The 17,820-nt window shown below is 40.6% G+C and overlaps 1 protein-coding gene across 1 annotated transcript in view; it reads left to right on the top strand.

Moving 5' to 3' along the window:
* Nucleotides 1–11,860: 11,860 nt before the first annotated feature.
* The window catches only part of TBC1D9 (TBC1 domain family member 9), a gene marked incomplete at its 5' end in the record, with an annotated part of 51,250 nt that continues 45,290 nt past the window's right edge, over nt 11,861–17,820 (top strand). The window contains one exon of the mRNA XM_084286112.1: nt 11,861–11,987. Coding sequence (XP_084142238.1) covers nt 11,861–11,987 — 127 coding nt within the window. The remainder of the gene's footprint in view (nt 11,988–17,820) is intronic.

Consider the following 17,820-nt stretch of genomic DNA (forward strand, 5'->3'; position numbering starts at 1 on the left):
TGAATAAATGCAAATTAGCAATAATATTCCCCTGCCTCAGCAGCCTTTAGTCTTGCATGGAGGACAATGAAGGTGCGGCAGATAATGGAGCGTGTTTATGTATGCCAGGAGAAGCCTGTCCCTTCTCAATAATCAAAGAATAATTTTGCATGCTATCTTGGTATGGTAATATACTTTCGCTGTCTATCAGTTTTCCTCTCCAATGTAACCCCCTCTGTCATCCCTCATAAATAACTCTGAAAGATTTGATTGGTTAAGCAGGCAGTGCTGCTTCATCAAATAAATATTTCATGGGCACAGATAAGAGAGGAGGGAGGAGAGGAAATCTCCCCTGTGCTGGGCCTTGCCGTCCTGTCTGTTCTTGGTCTAATTTCAAGCAAAACCGTGCTGGTGAACATCTAGAAATGAATGTGAGGGGGGCAACTGGCTACCCAGGCTGCCAGTATGAAGGCAGACCAGCCAAGTTGGCATGCATGGAAGCAAAATATCCAGTAATTAAATACGTATCACAATAATCCAGAGAAGCATCTGAAATACAACAGCATAAGCCTGATATGCTGATTTGCAGCAGGCAAAAGCTGCGGCTGTCTCCGTGTTCTCACTCCTGTCTTACCCTGGTCTGCTTCTGTTGAACTAAGTGACAATTAGTGAACAATGGAAAATGGACTGATGCATCAGGCCCAAGCCTCCAAATTATCAGTGCTGCCATGGTCATTAACTAAGACACAGCAACTACAGAATCACTTGGAAGTATAACAGCAATCATTTTAAATTTTGTCCTGCTACAAAGTACAGGTCCACATATGTACATTAACATAGGCTATGAATTTATAGCGTGATATTATATCTGAATGGTTCCCTGCAGTATCCCTTCTGAGGGAAAAAAAAGAGTTCCTTAGACCAGATCAATATAATTTACTTTCAAATTTATGAAAGTGAAATTGTTGTTAAATGCATTTCTGAACGTGGACTTATTTTGGAATGATTACACAGGTTATTCACTACATTTCTGTTTCTTTTAACAGATAACTCAGATCCTCTGAATTTTTTCTCTTCTCCCCCATGCTACTCTTTCTCCTTCTCCAATTACTCTTACACTGAGCTGCTAAAGAGCACACAGGAAATACTGAGACATTAACTTACAGCTGGCTGCCAGCCCATGAAAAGCTCACTAGGTCATAACATTTTTTTGTTAGCATTGCTTCCTTTGCTTTTTTTTTTTTTTTTGTTAGTAGTGGTATTTTATTATCAAGACTATCTGAAGGTAAAGGACTCTACAATTCAGCGTTTTTTTCTTACAGGAAAAGCAGAGGAAATGAGTTTGTGAGGTGTGTGAATATTTTGAACATTCTCTAGCTGTGATTGGAACTGTTTCATATATACATTAAATGTCATGGATTGCCTATACTACTCTCTCATTATCCTGATGAGGGCCTGTACGGAAGAGCACTCTTGAGGTCCCTTTGCATTAGGAATGTGCAGTTCTGCATCTGCCAGACTAAGTGAGACAACTAAGTTTAAACTGAATTTACCTTATTGATAATCACCTGTTACAGGAAATGACCAACAAGGGTGGTGATCATTCATGTTATTGCCCTGTATTGTGTTTGTCTCCTGTCTCAAAACATGAGAAGTTCCCTTTGTGTTTCTTGGGACACTTAATCTCGGATTCAGACCTAAAGCAAGACCAAAACCATGTCCAGCATAAATGGTGCATTTAGCATTATAGACGTTTTCAGATGATACCATGGGACAAGGAAACACTCGGGGAAAAAAATAACATGGAAGGACAGTGATTGCTTTGCTGAAACTTGTGTGCAACAACAGGATGTTCAGCCGCACAAAGTTACTGTGTGCATGTGTGTGAGCCAGTGTTCATCCTCTATAGGAACTTGCTTCAGTTTCAAGTTTTCTTCCTTATCTTTTCTTGCAGTTTAAAAAGAAAGCCTAATCAAGACACACATGACTTTCCAGTCTCTGAAATGTTCAATGTCTGTTCTTGCCTGGAGAAATTACAACTCATCTTCTCAGAGCAAAACACAAATAAAACAAGTCACAAGGCCATACGAAGAATCAAATGTATTCCTGGTGGCTTCGTCTTTCAGATCACAACAAACTTACTTCTGAGGGTGTTTTCCACTATATAAATATATTCAAAACTTATATTCTGTATAAAAACCTATTGAGGTTATATATGCACCTTTTGAAATATGTTAGGACTGTACCTAGTTTAATGATTACTTTATGTAAAAATAAATCAATATTTTCTTTTGTGAAGTGGATTTGCCATTTTGATGTGTTTGCTGCATGTGAACAGGACAGAGTGGGGGAGAGGCATTGTCTTTCCTCTTCCTGGCCCATGCAAACAGCAGGCTGATTATATAGTCTGGGTTATAAGCAATCCCACGGATGTGTGTGAGGGTCAGAGTTACAGAGAAGGCAAAGATGCTCTAGAAACAAAACTGCATGTAGGGGCTGTGCATCAGTCACACTAGTGATTTATTTCTTAAAATCTGCCTCTGAATGGTGCTCTCCCCTGTTAATCACAGAGGAATAGACTGAGCCAGCTGTGCAAATTGCAGAAACTGGGAGTGCAAAGGCCAACCTCCCATCCCTACAAGTGGGTGCCAAAAGGATATTGTGCTGTGGACTCTAGGGATCATCAGTGTACATCACCTGCACTCTCACTGCTCTCTTGGTGACACAGTCTGTCCTTTCACTCCCAGAACACAGAAAATGGGGACAGGAGTGCCTCTAGGTTATCCATGGTGTCTAGTTAAAGGACTGCATAAGCTACTTAAGGAAAAAAGTCCATGGTCAGCAGATATTTCACTAACATTTGGCATCTCCCAGAAGGGGACAATAACAGCATCTGTTCTACAAAGCTGTTAGTAATGTGTACATACATGTTTCTCTACAGAGTTAATTTTATATTATGTGTAAATCAATGGATTTTATCAGTAAGGGATTTTAGAATGTAATAGTTATTTCAGAATTTCAGAGTTTGTGGTAAAAATATTATTAATTAAAAGCTGTGGACTTTTTAATAGAAAATTTTAATGTTTTGCACCCATATTTATTTCATTTTGGAGTTAGTCTAAACTAGATTATAAATTACTTAGAAAGGAGATTTACCTGTTCCTATGTTGGCATGAGATATTTTATGGACTAATACTTCTAAATAAAGATTATAGCCTAAAGATATGCTTAACTACTCAGCATAGCTGAAGACTAAGTAACAAGTGTTGTTTTACCTGTTGTAAAATAGTTTTGTGCTTAGTCATACCTAGAAAAATGAATGAAAGTGGTGCAAGTGGTTTCCTGTTGTGGTTATGTACCACTAAAAACTGTTTCCTGGATGCTGTAGAAAGTATGTTGCTTCAGTCTGATTTCTTCCAAATCTCTTTGAATTCTTCTCCACTTTCTTCCATCTACTTTCATTAGGTTCTTTTCAGCTTCTCTGCTTTTGTTTACACCTCTTTTGTCCTTAAATTACTTCTGTCTGTGTTCTCCCCCTTCTATTTCTTCCATCTTTCTTTCACTTTTATTTGTCCATATCCAAGAATGGGCTGAAGAACGATGCATCTTCCTCTTAGCCTCTTGCAAAGATACTGGACTGGCTCAAAAGCAAAGTTTTGCCCTGAACTCAAGCAGTGATATATGAGAATGTCACCAGCAGCAGCAAAAATTTTTCTATACTTGCATCCAAACAGGGTATGAGCCTCCACCAAACACAGCTGTGTTGGTTTTAAGTGTTTGCTGTTTCTGCATGTGTGTATGGGAATACGTAACATGGCGTTTTGTACTGATGTATTTTAATCTAAAGCCACAAATACAGGGAAGCTTGTCTTTGCTTGAGGGGGTACTGTGGGAAGATGTTAGGATGCCTGAAAAGCAGGCGAGTACTGAGTTGGATTAACCTGGAGCCTAGGTCACATTACAGCTTACAGTTATTTAGGCTAGCTCTAGCTCAAAATACTTCTCAAATCAGAGGCTGTCTGTGTGATGGTGAGGAGACTGGTTTAGAAGCTGGCCAGTTTCCCAGAATAGCTCTGCAGTCAGTAAAACCAGGCATCTTGTGCAGAGAAAAACTCTGATCCCAGATACTAAGCAGCTGCTTGGTGGACAGCCAGGAGTGGGATGGAGGAAGAGCAGCAGCCGAGAGTCTGCCAAAGAGATGCTTTTGTCTTCAGTGCTATATTTGTGTGTGACTTACTGCAGCTTAATTAACAAGGAAACAAAGATGAAGACAGGCTCTCTGTAGCTGTGCCCATGTGGCATCTGGGTCACATCAACTAACCTTCTCCATCATGAGAAACAACAGTGGGAGCTGGCTTTTCCTAGGGTGGCAGGGTAAGGTAGCAAAGACTAATATTGTGATGAATGTAAACAGGACAAAATAACAGATGTTAGCCTTTTAATTGGATACTACCCTAAAATAAGGTATTTAATTTTACCTTTTGAGGTATCTCAGTGGTATATAAGGCTTGGAATTCCCCAAATCTTTTAGTTCTTACATGTGAACTTTGACTCTCCTGTTCACCTTATTTTTGAGACATTTAAAACTGCAACTGAACTGCATCACTAAAGTGCAATTTGAATTAACACCAGATTTTTTGGGGTAGAAGTTTATGTTGAATAAAGCTCTTATTCCTGACTATTGTTTTCTAATGTGGTTCTCATGGTGTTTTGGTATGTTCATTTTCTTTTTGGATTAAAAATATCTATGTATATGTGCATGCATTCTTCTATGTTTCAGAGCTAAACACGCTACTATTGCCTACGTAGACTAGGTAATCTGTGAAACTGAGAAATATGACAATGTGATCTAGGTCAGTATTTATTTACGCAGTCTACTCAGGAAATTAGCACAAACGAATTTGAGTTTGGTTTTATGAGGTTATGTGGATCAACTGCTATGGCAAACCTGTCCTCCAGGGTTACCCAGAGCATGATATTATTTGCAGGGGACTTGAATATGTTCAGCTGGAACTGATGTGAAGCTTTCAAAGCAAGTAAACTCTTCAGATTTTAGTATCTTAACTTACATTGGTGTTTGTTATTTTCAATAACCAGGCAAATAATTGGTAAACAGTTAATAAAGCAAAAAGAAACAAAGCCCCCCCAGCTGTTTACACACAGTCTCTGTACAGGCTAATCCCCACCCACAAACTGTCACCACCTCTATGCCAGCATTTGACAAATGAATGTGTTGTTGACTCCCTCCATAACCACATGGGATTATTTGCTAAGGAGTAAAAGACATTACAATTAAACACAGGAATTGCAATCACTGTAATACATTATTGTGACTCTTATTTATCGACTCAGTTTGCAAACTAAACCAGAGGGGAAAATTCTACAGTCTGCTCTATGATGTCTCCCTACCCAGCTATGCTTATGAGATTTCTGAGTCACTTTTCAGGTTTCTGCTTTCAGCAACCAGAGCAATTGCTGAAGATCCCAGACTTTCCCAGAGTAATGCTGAGGAAAGCTCTAGAGTAAGCTAACCACAGATTCAACTAACTATGCAAATTATTCACTACACAAGTGAGTAAATGGATTGACTAGCACCTCAGCCTCCTGGTTTTCTACAGATCTAACTCCAGGTTCAGTCCTTATTTCTTATCAAAAGATGTTTCTCTAAATAATTTGCCCTCCATTTTAGCATAACTCAGATAACGAAATGTACAGAAAAGCAAGGAATGTCATTGGAGGGTAAACAAAATTTACATTGAATGTAAGGATAAACAAACCTAGCTAGTTTATGACTGAGCAAAATTAAGTCTTATGGCATAGAATAAAGTATTCAAATTCAGGTGCTTAGCATAAGTAGCTCATGAAGAGTTTTAAAGTGAGTAATCACTGAGCATTAACATTCTTAAAACCAAATTAAGTCCAGCAGTTTCTCTGTTGTCCAACATGAATTGTCCCTCAGGAAATCTATCATCTCCACCAGGAACAAGTTATAATCGCATGCTCTTGTAATTCACACCACCAAAATCTTAAGAATAAATTTAATTCCTTACCAGTGCAGTTCTGAGCTTTCTCACTCCTCTCACTCTGAAGAAACAGTGCCAATGAAGCTTCTTGCTGAGCTGGTTCAGTGACTGACTGCTTGCTCCTTAAGGTGCTAACAGGAAGGTGCAAAATGAAGTTGGATTGCTGAACCTGAAACAAAGAGGCAGATTGTGCTGTTACCAAAATGTGTCCCACCCTTTTTTCTAGTGTCTCACTGAAGTATGGTAACAGTGCCTTTTTTCAGGACAGTTGCTTTTAAAAATATCATCTGGTGTCAAATCTTTGTTGGTTTTCCTCTTAGTTTAGTAACATTATCTCAACTGTGTGCAACCTCCTAAGGCCTATTCAAATGGGCTGTTTTTCTTCTCAACTTTATGATTGTCAGATTTGTTTGGTTGTAGTAAATCTCAATAATGTCTTCTGAATTTTAGTTGTTTGGTTTATTTAACCTATTTTCATTCCACTGGAAGATGGCTGATGTTGAAATTTTGATACACTCGTCTGTATACTGAGGTAGTTCCCACATTTCAAAAGAACAAGCTTTGGTTAGTGTGTTAGATCTAACAAACCATGGACTAGTTATTCTATCGCTGAATTTTGTTGCAATGAGGGAATGATTTATCTGGGATAATATTAAGAAATATTTACAGGAAGGGAATATAACTTTTATTTTGAACAGTAGATGCATGGTCTCATGGAACTAGGTTCAGTCAAATAAAGCTTGCTTCTTTTTGGCAGGATAGAGTTGAAAAATATCTGGATTTTGCCAAAGCAATTCTAATTGTAAAGACATATATGCGATTAACTTGGTCTGAACAACTGGGTACGAAATGAAGCCACAGATTTTAGAACAAGGGGATAATACTGAGTAGGATGGTTTGTAGCAGTCCATGTATCACTTCAATGATCTAAATGATCAGGATTGTACTAAAGGATTGTTACTGACAATGTTTATGACTGACACAGGGATAAGCAGAATAATAACTACTGGTGTAAGGTCATTGGTATAACAAGTCACAGCACTCCACTACAGTCCAGTGCTAAAGTCCATAAACCAAGTGTAAGGCAAAGAGTGCCAGTTATATCCAAAGTATGGGTGGTTGCTTTAGAAAGCTCTTCCTGGGTGAAGGCTTAGAATAAAGCACTTCATGCGTTCCCAGTGTAGTGCTATGTCAAAGCAAGGCATTTCAGAAAGAATTTCTCGAAAGCAGCAAGGATCTTATTTCATTTTTTTTTTTAAAAAAAAAAAAAAAGGTAAAGCTTTGTTAAAATACTGTGTCCAATTCTGATATCTACTCTTCAGAAATTGTCAGAGTTCAAAGGATAGAATAGACATGGTAAGAGAGCTAGTAAGTCTTATCTGATGCACATCACCAAGTGAGGTAGGCCACAATCCGATGTGTGGGTTGTGGGCAGATGGGTACCTCAGCTGTGAAGAGCCTAGTATACAGCAGTGCTTTACAAAGAGTGAAGCAGTTGTTATTGTATCTAACGGCAGAGTTAAATACAATGCCTTGCCAAAAAAAAAAAACAAAACTTGTTTTTTTATCAATAAACTGTACCTTTGCTGTGGGAGACCAGCAGAATCTAACAAACTGGCCTAAAAAAAGCTTTCATTCAAAATGAGAGCAAAAAGTAGTGAGTGGCATACACAAGAATAGTTGTTATGGTTATAGGGAAGTGTAAAAATGCATCACAGAACATGAAACTGCTTTAATTGGCCTTCCTTGGAAATCTAGATTCCTCATTCAAACTGAAAGCTGGAAAGTTTGTCCTGAATTTGACAGTCTTTCCTTCCAATGAAAATATGCTGGGAAGAGAAAAGATAGCTGGGTATTATCTTCAGAGTTGGTGTTTCCTGTCAGATATGCAAACATAGAAGAATCCAGCTGTAACAGAACAGACCTCCCGGTGTGATGCCTTTAGGAAGGCATATCTAGTCAAAATAAAAAATAGTTCCTGTCTGAATCTCCTGACAGAGGGTCAGGTGCTCTCCCTGCTGCCTTGCTGTGTGCCTGAGACCCTCTGAAGTCAACACTGCTTTTCTGTTCAACCTCTGCTGTCACAAATTCAAAATGAACCACTACAGCTTGGTGAAGATCCACCCTGACACTCTGTGGGTACCTGGAAGAAATGCTGGATGTTTCCTTTGTAAGAATCACCACATCAATAAGAACAAAACACCCTGCTGCTAGTCTGTTACTTTGAAATCACTTTCAACTCAAGCAAAATAAATAGGGAAGCCAATAAATGTTTTTGTTTATGGCATATGAGGCCAGGTAAGAAAGGTTACAGAGGACAACCTTTTTTTAAAAAGTGTCCTTGTTCTTCAGCAAATTAACAAATCATAAAATCTTTTTTTGGCATCCTTTAATGAGATGCAGATGTTTATCTAGCCTCTGCAGTGAGGGTATATGTTGTCTTCCCAGATTGCTTTCATGCTGGTGAACGTACCCTCTGTTTTTGCTGAAAAACTCCATGGACTTGTTTGGGTTACTTTCTAATACCTTTGTTCTATTTCACCTTGAAATACTTTGTTTCCAGATTTCCTTGGAAGATTTATTGATGCCGTCTTCCTGGTGTACTACCTGCCTAACCCTGGTATGGGATAGCAAATGGTACTTTTGGTGGCCTGGTACTGAATAGATGCCAAAATCCTACAGAAAGTAACTCTTTTCTATCAGGCAGGTTGTGTTCCAGTTGGGTGCAATATTTCACACGTGCTGAGAGTTATACTTCATAAAAAAGGTACATCTTACAGCAGGTGCTCAGCAATTCAATCAGTCCATTAATGGCTCTTGAGACTAGACCCAAGGATTATAAAATTATTTTGGAGTGATAAAGGGCCTGAGAGTGAGTGGCCCTGGTTCTGAGTCTGAAGGACACTTATCAGAGCTGGGAAGTGGAAAACTGCAGGTAGTGGATGCTGAGATTTGAGTACTTTTACTCGCATCCTTGTAACAGACTTCCTGGATGACCTGAAGCAAGAATTATTTCCTATGATTCAGTCTCATCTGTAGAAGTGCCTGTAATATGTACTTGTAGGAGCATGGTAAAAGTGCCATCATTATTTTTGAATGCTTCTAGTTGCTTCAATAAACGGTGTTATAGGCATATATACACTAAGTTTTGTGGCAGGTGAGTTGACCATGCACTAAGAAATCTCAGATCCTTTTCTTATGTCCTGTTTCATTCCACATTGTAACTAACACAATGTCCTCTGGCTTTTTAGACCTTTGGCAACGTTTATAAAGTAAAACACTGGTCACAAAAAGCTCAACACCAGCTGTCTCCATGTATAAATAAGGTGTTGATTTATAGCAGTCCAAGGATCTACGTTTCTAGATAGTGATGACTAGGTGCTTTCCCGTGCTTAGGCATGCCCTTGTACAGGACCTGTATGGCTATTGTTCCAAGCCGAACAGTGTGTACATTTATCAAAGATAAGTTTTTACGTGATATTTTATCTTTGCTCCTAGCCAGCTAAATGGCTGTCTTGTGCCACTCACAAATGCCAGTTAGCTACATTTAAAAAAGAGGCCAATTGTAAGGAGGTGTTCTGGGGAATAAATGGCAAAATGCCCGCTTTACTTTATCTTTTTCCTACTTGGGTACTGTTATTGTCCATTAACCTGATGACAATGCACAGAAGGGCTAGAATCATGTTTATTTTCTTCTCCAAGGTGTTTATAACATAATATTATAAGAACTAACTAATTGGTTTGTATTAATAGCTGTTCCTGATTTAACCATTCCTTTAATACATTCTTCCAGATTGAAGGGCATGTGTTGAAGTTTTAAATCTAATGGCACAGTGATTTTCATATACTCCTAGTTAGTATTAAAACCATACTGAGGTTCCAACCTGATATAGTTTTGTTTGTTCATAACAAAATATTGCAATACAAGCTGGGTCAATTATTCAAATGCTGACTTTTCTATTTTCCATTTTGCATTTATGATTTTAAAAAAGTCAATTTTAAAGTCCATTTTAAAAAGTCCATTTTTAGTCTATCCTAATTCTTTATTTTGTTCCCAGACTACTGGATAGAAACTTGTTAATGGGCAACTAAAATCCAGAAAAAAAAAAACGTGGAGATAAGTATTCTACATGAGGGATAAAAATGCATGTTTGGCATATAGGAGATAATATTTGCATTAGCTTTAAGAGAAAGGTCAGCCATGATGGTGTAACACCTGTTTTTTCATTACTGTGAAAGCGGCTCAAATTTCTATTTAAAAATGCTTTGATGCTATCTACAACACAGCAACAAAGCAACGAAAAGATACAATATAGCATAATTTTAAATGTCATTACTTGAGGGATGACATCTTGCTTCTTTCCAAATTTATTAAAATATTGCAGAGCGCTTAACAGAAATAAATATAAAGGACATTAAAAACTATGGTTTTGGTGTTCTTTATGCCATTAATGTATGTCATTGTACTCAGCTGTAAAACAGACTAATTGGTGCTATTAGTGTCTGGCAGTTGTTTTCAGTGCTCACAGTTCTGCATACATAACTGTCTGTGCCCAAGTTAGGCATAGGAGACAGGAGGGCTTCCTAACACCTGTAACTGATCTTTTCCTTCTCAAGGGAACACCAGATTAACTCCATTGCTGGCTCTGGCTGCAGCAGAATTATTCAGTTATTCTTCAGGTTTGGTTATCCACTGACCTAAAATGCTAGTGCTGTCGTAGTAATTCTACTACATGTTGTTGGCAGTGATGAAAGTACAAGAATGTAATGCCACCCGTACTTCTGTGAAAACACAAATATTTACGAGCCATTTGTGTGTGACATCCTGCCTTTAGTAAAGGAAGTTATTAAGAATTTTTGCTACTACTTTTTGCCAGGTTAGACTGAAGGTTAAATTTTACTTGTTATATTACAGCATCATTAAGGTTGGAAAAGACCTCCAAGATCATTTGGTCCAACCATCCCCCTATCACCACTGTCACCCACTAACCCATATCCCTAAGCACCGTGTCCAACCTTTCCTTGAACACCCCCAGGGATGGTGACTCCACCACCTCCCTGGGCAACCTATTCTAATGCCTGACTGCTCTTTCTGAGGAGAAATATGTCTTAGATAGAGCTGGTCAAAACAAAAACAAAGCAGAAATTGAAATTCCTTTCTGAAATTATAAGAAATTTGGTCGGAGTTTTTCTTAAATCCTCCTCCTCATTGTCCAGTGAAAAGGGTGAGGTCGTTTCACCAACGTTAGAATTCCAACTAATACGATTCTACCATAAATTCTGGAAGGCCGGAGAAGCCTTTCTGCGCTCCCATTGGGATCGTATTCCCCTGCTTTAGTGACACCAGCGAGCATTTACCGTGGCACGGTGCGAACGTGAGGAGTGCTCCTCAGCCTGCCGCCTCAGGTGGCAGTCACCTCTCCGTGACAAGGCACCAGCTCCAGGACGTCCCTCCTGTAAAACCAAGGGCTCTGTGGAAAGTTTGTTGCTGGATCATCTCGTTCGTGATTTAGAGCCTTAATTTATTCGGTACCTTGAGCTGCTCGGGTAGGAGCGGCGGTTGGGCGGGCCGTTGCGGCCGTTGGGCGGGCCGTTGGGCGGCGCGCGGCGGCGGCCGTTGATGTCACCGCTGCCCTGGGCGCTGCGGCGGCTGCTGCCGGGGCCGCCCCTCCGCGCCCGGCGGCGGCAGCAGCGCCGAGGGCATGCGGCTGCCACCTCCTCCTCCCCATCCTCCTCCTCCTCCTCGTCCCCGCCGCTGCTCGGCGGCCGGGCATGGTGGCGTCTGAGGCGGCCGCCGCTGCTGCTGCTGCTGTGCGTGAGGCCCCGCGGGGCGCACGCCCTTTGTCCGCGGCGGGAGCATGTGGGTGAACCCCGAGGAGGTGCTGCTGGCCAACGCGCTGTGGGTGACGGAGCGGGCCAACCCCTACTTCATCCTGCAGAGGAGGAAGGGGCACGGCGGCGATGGAGGCGGCGGGGGACTGGCGGGTAAGGACGGGCCCTGCGGCATCCCTGGGCGCTGAGGGGATGCTCTGGGGCTGGCCCTGAGGGTTACGGGCGCGGAGCTGCCGCGAAGGCGTTGCGAGGGGGGGTGCCAGCGCTGGCCGTGCCCTGCTGCGTGAGGGTGTGACTTGTGAGGCTCTCGGTGATTTGGTGCTCCTTAAAATGAGACCGAGGTGTAATTCGTAGGTACGTGCTAATGTAACGCATTTACTTTGGCTTCTCTCTATTCTTGAGGATGTCCTTGTAAAGCCTCTTCCACAAATGCTTTGTTTTCAGCCACTGTCAACTGGAAACACTTTTGTAGGTGTCTGGCTCCTACGTATGTTGGTCTTCTATCAACTGCATACACCCAGTATTGTAGACCTCTAGTCATTTTTAGGTAACACGTACACATTTCCATAAAACCTGAGATAGGGAACCCAACAGTGTTACCATTGGTCCTTCTTGACTTGGTAGAAAATGCTCAAGCTCATTCACTGAAAACTGGTTTCTTCCTTCCCCGCTTGCACTGAAACCAGTTACTTAGGCTAGTCAAAATAAGCGCATGGACTGCATTGACGTCTGCTTCAAGATCCTGGGTATATTTACCAGAAGATTAAGTGTTTCTTCAACCTCTGAATACTCTGTGGACCTGCAAACAATTTATAATCTAAACTAATGCACCACTCCAAAGTGTTTTTTCATGTAGGCCCTTGAGATCTTCAGTGTTAAAGGTTAATCAAGCCCACCTTGTCCTTGTGTAGAAAGTGACCAGCAGTTGTTTTGCATTGGCTGTAGATTTCTGTTGTTTTCCTGTATTTTTTTTTTTTTTGAATCTTTGCAATTATGGGCAGTGTTGACAAATCCACTTAAAATATTTCTTGCCTCAAAACTTTACCCCTGCTGTGTTTACTGAGGAATTGTTTGTGGACACTCCTTCCTTGGGTTACTTACTGGCCTCCAAGGTCTTTTTCTTCTGTTTTAGTGGAGGTGGTTTGAGTAGGCACTCCTGTACCTCTCTGACTTTGTCACCTCTGAATTAGAGATTGTTTGAGAAACCCAGACAATCTTCCAAACACTTCAGTTCCTGAGAAGCATTTTGAGAATTTTATGTTCTTTTCAACATATTCGCAGTGTGTGTATATCAAGGCCATGTTGCAGCAGTACACGTGGTGTGATAGATGATACCCCTGTACAGACAGAGATTGCTTTGAAGATCTTCTCCTTTGAGTGAGAACAAGATTCATAAATGCACGCTACTTGTTTTGTGAAGCTTAAATAAGCCGACAGCATTTAGCAGCAGTTCAGAATATAGAAACAGTTCTATCTTTGTTTCTGCATTTTTCCCCCTTGATATTTCGGTTTTTGTCCACCGCATCTGCTATTTTAGCATGTGAATGCTCTCTGTGTAGTGAATGTTGATTTAGAAGGCACAAGTTCTAAGCACGTTTTGAAGATGGCTTTCCAAGTAGCTTTTCTTAGGGTCTATCTGCATGGTATTGCAGCTGCAATGGGACTGAGGTAATGGCAACAAGTAGCTAAATAATTTCTACGTGTTTTGTTTGCATGTTTATATGATGCCTGGGGGGAAGAGCTGGAGAATTTTTTAGTATGTTGCCAGAACCATAGCTAAACAAGCACCCAGCACTAACGTGTAGGAGTTATCAGCGCTGGCAGTATCAAAAGCCTCTGTGGGTGGGACCTTGTCAGACCTTGCCGTGTTAGTGCATGGGTTTGTGATACAGTGGTGTATAAAAGGTAGATGAGGAAGAAAGAAATGGTTGTAGAGTAGCCAGACCACTCCCAGCTTGGTAGGCACGATAAGAAGAGGAACTTATGGTTAGTTGTTTTCCCTGGAAATACCAATCCTGGAATTTTGTGCTGGTTGCTCTAACAGCTGTGGTTGGCCAATTGAGGGCCAGTGCAGGCAAAGAAAGCAAGTGGCTCACTCTTGATAGACAAGGCTAGCTAAAGGCAGAAGTTTAAGGGGACCTAACTGATCCCGAGAGTTCAAAACAACAACAAAATGGTCTACGTTAGAGAAACAGGAAAAAAAAAGGACCTTTTAATTTTCTTCTTAATTTACTTTTCCTTAATTTTCCATTCTGTAGTGATACGGTGCTGAATTTTTTTTCGGATAACAGCCTAAAAAGGCATCCATCCATGAATGTTGTGTAAAATTTGGCTCATTGCTCTGTGGGAAACAAGATCACGTGTCCCTGAATTTGATTAAAAATATTTTATGTAAAATTTTCATTGTGGTTGCGAGTGGCCTGAATTTATGCATTCGAGAGAAGATGCAGGTACAGCTGTCACCTTTTTTTTTTTCCTTGTAATCTAAGTTCTGCTGACTTGTGCTCCCTCATTATTGACTAAAGGCATTTGTCTTAAATCGTGGAATGATAATTGACTTTCAAATTGATGGGAATGTGGGCTCGATGACATGAGATGGCTTCCCTATGTAACTTAAACCATAGTTCAACAACGAGAAGCATTGATTTTCTGGCATTGCCTTCAAGTCCAGGGTTGCTGTGAAAATAACCAGTAGGCAGACAGAGCTGGACTAAGTGTAACGCCCTTCTCTCCGTCTGTCTGACTTCAAAGAACGTAAATTGGGGCTGCACCGCGGTGCCATTGTGTAGGTAAAGCTGAAGGAAGAGGTAGAGTGCTTTCCGAGATGGCTGGGAATGAGGGAGAAGCCAGTGTGGACTTCTTGAGACAGCGCTGTGGTTGGATGCTGTGACTGCAAAAATGTGTCTAAAGGCTGCCAGGTCTCAGTGTTACCCCTCCTGCTGTGCAGGGACGTTACCATCACCAGAGCTAAGTCCAGAGGAACGCATCTTTCAGGTTTTTTCACACACTGTAGTCTAAAAACAAGTAGTTTATATAGCCTGGGGGGTGGGTGAAAGTAATTCTTATGACTTTGAAGAAGAAGAAGAGCAGTACTCACATTACCTGTTCTTCTGGATCCACTCCGAGTGCAGCAATCCTTTGCTGGAAAGGTAGTATCAGTCACTCAGGGATACGTGGTGAAATCTCAGCCCTTTCTGCACAGATCCTTCCTTCTTGGCCTCCATTTATGTAAACTAGTAGAACAGAGAAAGCCATCTTACCTCAACACTCAGCTGGACATTAGAAGCATTTTCTGCACTTACTTGAATATTGGATTGTAGCATGTTAGAAGCATGATGATCATCTTGTTCTGTGTCAGGGCAGTGCCTAATTATTGAGTCTGAAGAAGTCATCTCTGCTAACAAGATGTCTGAGTAGTCAGTCTGCTTAAGAGCTACAGCTTTTTTACTAAGCTGTGTTAAGCCATTTTAGACTGAATTAGGGCCTGGACACTTTTAAATGATTGTGTATGTGTCAGCAGCAGCCACTTCACTGCAGCTTTCCTTTGTAAGCATGCCTTAAGTGAAGGGCTGGTTAGATTTTGTTTTCATTTTTTGAACTAAGAACTACAGGAAAGACTTGTAAATCGGATTTTTTTTTTTTTTTTCCTTTTTTCATTGCTGTTCTGCGAACTTGCATTATCTTACATGCCACATTAATCTTCCAGGACAAGACTGAAAAATGTACTTCCCTACTTTAAAAACATTTGATGGTTGATGAGCGCTCTCCATCACTAAATCGTTTTGTGCCTTGCAAGTAGTTCCTTTATCTTGTTTCTGGGTGATGCTCATTCAGGAGTTTCATCTTCCTTTTGTTGACCAACAGGGAAAAATTCTTTTATTTCCTCTTTTGAGTTTTCTCAAAGGTGACAGCTGTTTTTAACCCTCTTCCTCATAACTATTTTGCTTCCTGGTGGTCAGCTACCTTCCCTCTACAAGCCCGTTCCTTCTTGAGAGGGGGTCCAGTGTGTCGTAGGGCAGTCTGTATCAGCTGGACAGAATGTGAAGCCACCTCCCTGCCATCATTTGGGCATTGTGCACTGTATGGCCATGCTACTTTCGTGGATGTGAAGGTCTTGAACATGTCATAAAGTTTATGAATAACTAAAAGGCTCATTTTTTTTTGTATGTTAAGTGCATGTGGCATACTGATACAACAAAAAGTTAAAAAAAAATCCTCTATCTGCTTTCTGCTATCGTGTGGTAGTGCTTGCCAAAGGCTTTTATGTGGGAAGAGCATTGCAAGGAATTAGTGCAACTAATAATTGACAGCAAAGCAGTGTGTTCACAGCTTACAGGAAGAGACAGGGTGTGGTATGGTTAATTTGTGGAACTGCTGTGTGCTTTTTGCCTGTGTACATTTCTGTGTGAAATGAACATGAAATTCTCATTAATTTTCTTTAACATCTTGTTACTATAAAATCCCTTTGAATCCGAAGGCAAATAAATTGTTTATCTTAGTTTGCAAGAACTGTTTTTAGGAATGAATTATTTTGCAGATACGGCATTTATGCTTACAGCTGGGACAGTGCATGTGTGAGAGATTCAGCACAAGTTTGTAAGTCTGGGAGATGTTGCCAAAGATGATTCAAATGCTTAAGCAGAAGAGAGCAGATGGAAATTTGCTGACTGCTGGTGGTAAAAGAAATTGATGAAGTACTATCTTTCTCACCAGCTATTTTTGCAGAAGAGGTTATCGTATAATTTCCTCGTTGGAAAGTCAGAAAGGAGAGGTTCTGAGCTCAGCTGACTAGCACAAGGCATCAACGTTGAATCTGATGTCATTTTTAATCCTGTGCAGTTTTCTAAGTCAGAACGTTTTCCTGCACCCTCACCAGACATGGCAATTAGTAGCTCAGATTTGGAGAAGAAATTCTGTGATGCTCTCAACCTCCCAACTCAGAGGTTTGAGGAAGGACTTACTTAAAAAACCGTTTATGACTGACATTAGAAAAGCTTTTGACCAGTGTATCATCTTTGTGATGAGAAGATGGTATGTGCTGTAATAAACATGTTGCTTTCTGTCCTCATTGACTCAAGCAGTTAGGACTTTACACGTCAAACTTGATGCAACTTGCTAGAAAATCTGCTTTCCAATGTTTGAAATGGCTATCAAAATACACACAATTACCATCAGTTATGTAGGTGGTCAGTCTGTCTGTTAGCTTTCCATGTCCGTTTGGCTCTGTTATCTGGTGTTGCATCAAATCTCCTCTCCCACTGTTGAGGTTTCTTACAAGGATTGGCCATGGGTATATCTGCTTCTTCATACTAGTAGATTTCTACTTCAGGAAATGCAGATGTCAAAGAGCTGAATTCCTTTTGGTTCTCTGGATTGACTCACTGATCTTTCTGCTGAATTCCTAGGTGTTTTCACAGGTGCTTAATTGGAAGGTGTCTCATTTCCTGTTTAATGCTTCTGTTGATCTCCGGTTCTTACAGACGATGTGCTCTTTGCATAGATACAGTGCCTGGGATGAAAATTCTCAGTGTTCCTTGGTGTTTGTGCAGCTCAGGTTTCTGTACCAAAATGCGTCTTGGCCCAAGACTTTCCCTGATGTCACTTCAGTTTTTACACTTTGAGTAATGTGACCCATCAAGGCCTCTGAGCTGTCACTTGCCATTTTTGCCTTCTGACATCATTTTTTTTTCTTGACAAACAAATTCAGTAATGTTTTTTGGACCTGCTATTTCTCCTGAGATCTGTTTGTGTGAAACCCTGTTGGAAATGTCACACAGGACCTTAATGTAATAAGCAATGTCAAGGTCTCTTGGTAAATTTTCTGCATTATACACAAGTTTGTATTGTTTAGATGCAGAATCTATATGCACGTATTTGCTATATGCAGAATCTGCTCAGTTTTCTATGTTCTTAACACTTGCAACCTCTACTTTTTTCAGTCCTTCATAGCATCACACTGTAGGATAGCTTTGACCTGTAATAGGCA

Source organism: Netta rufina, assembly GCF_964035555.1.
Source record: "Netta rufina genome assembly, chromosome: 4".
NCBI lineage: Eukaryota > Metazoa > Chordata > Aves > Anseriformes > Anatidae > Netta > Netta rufina.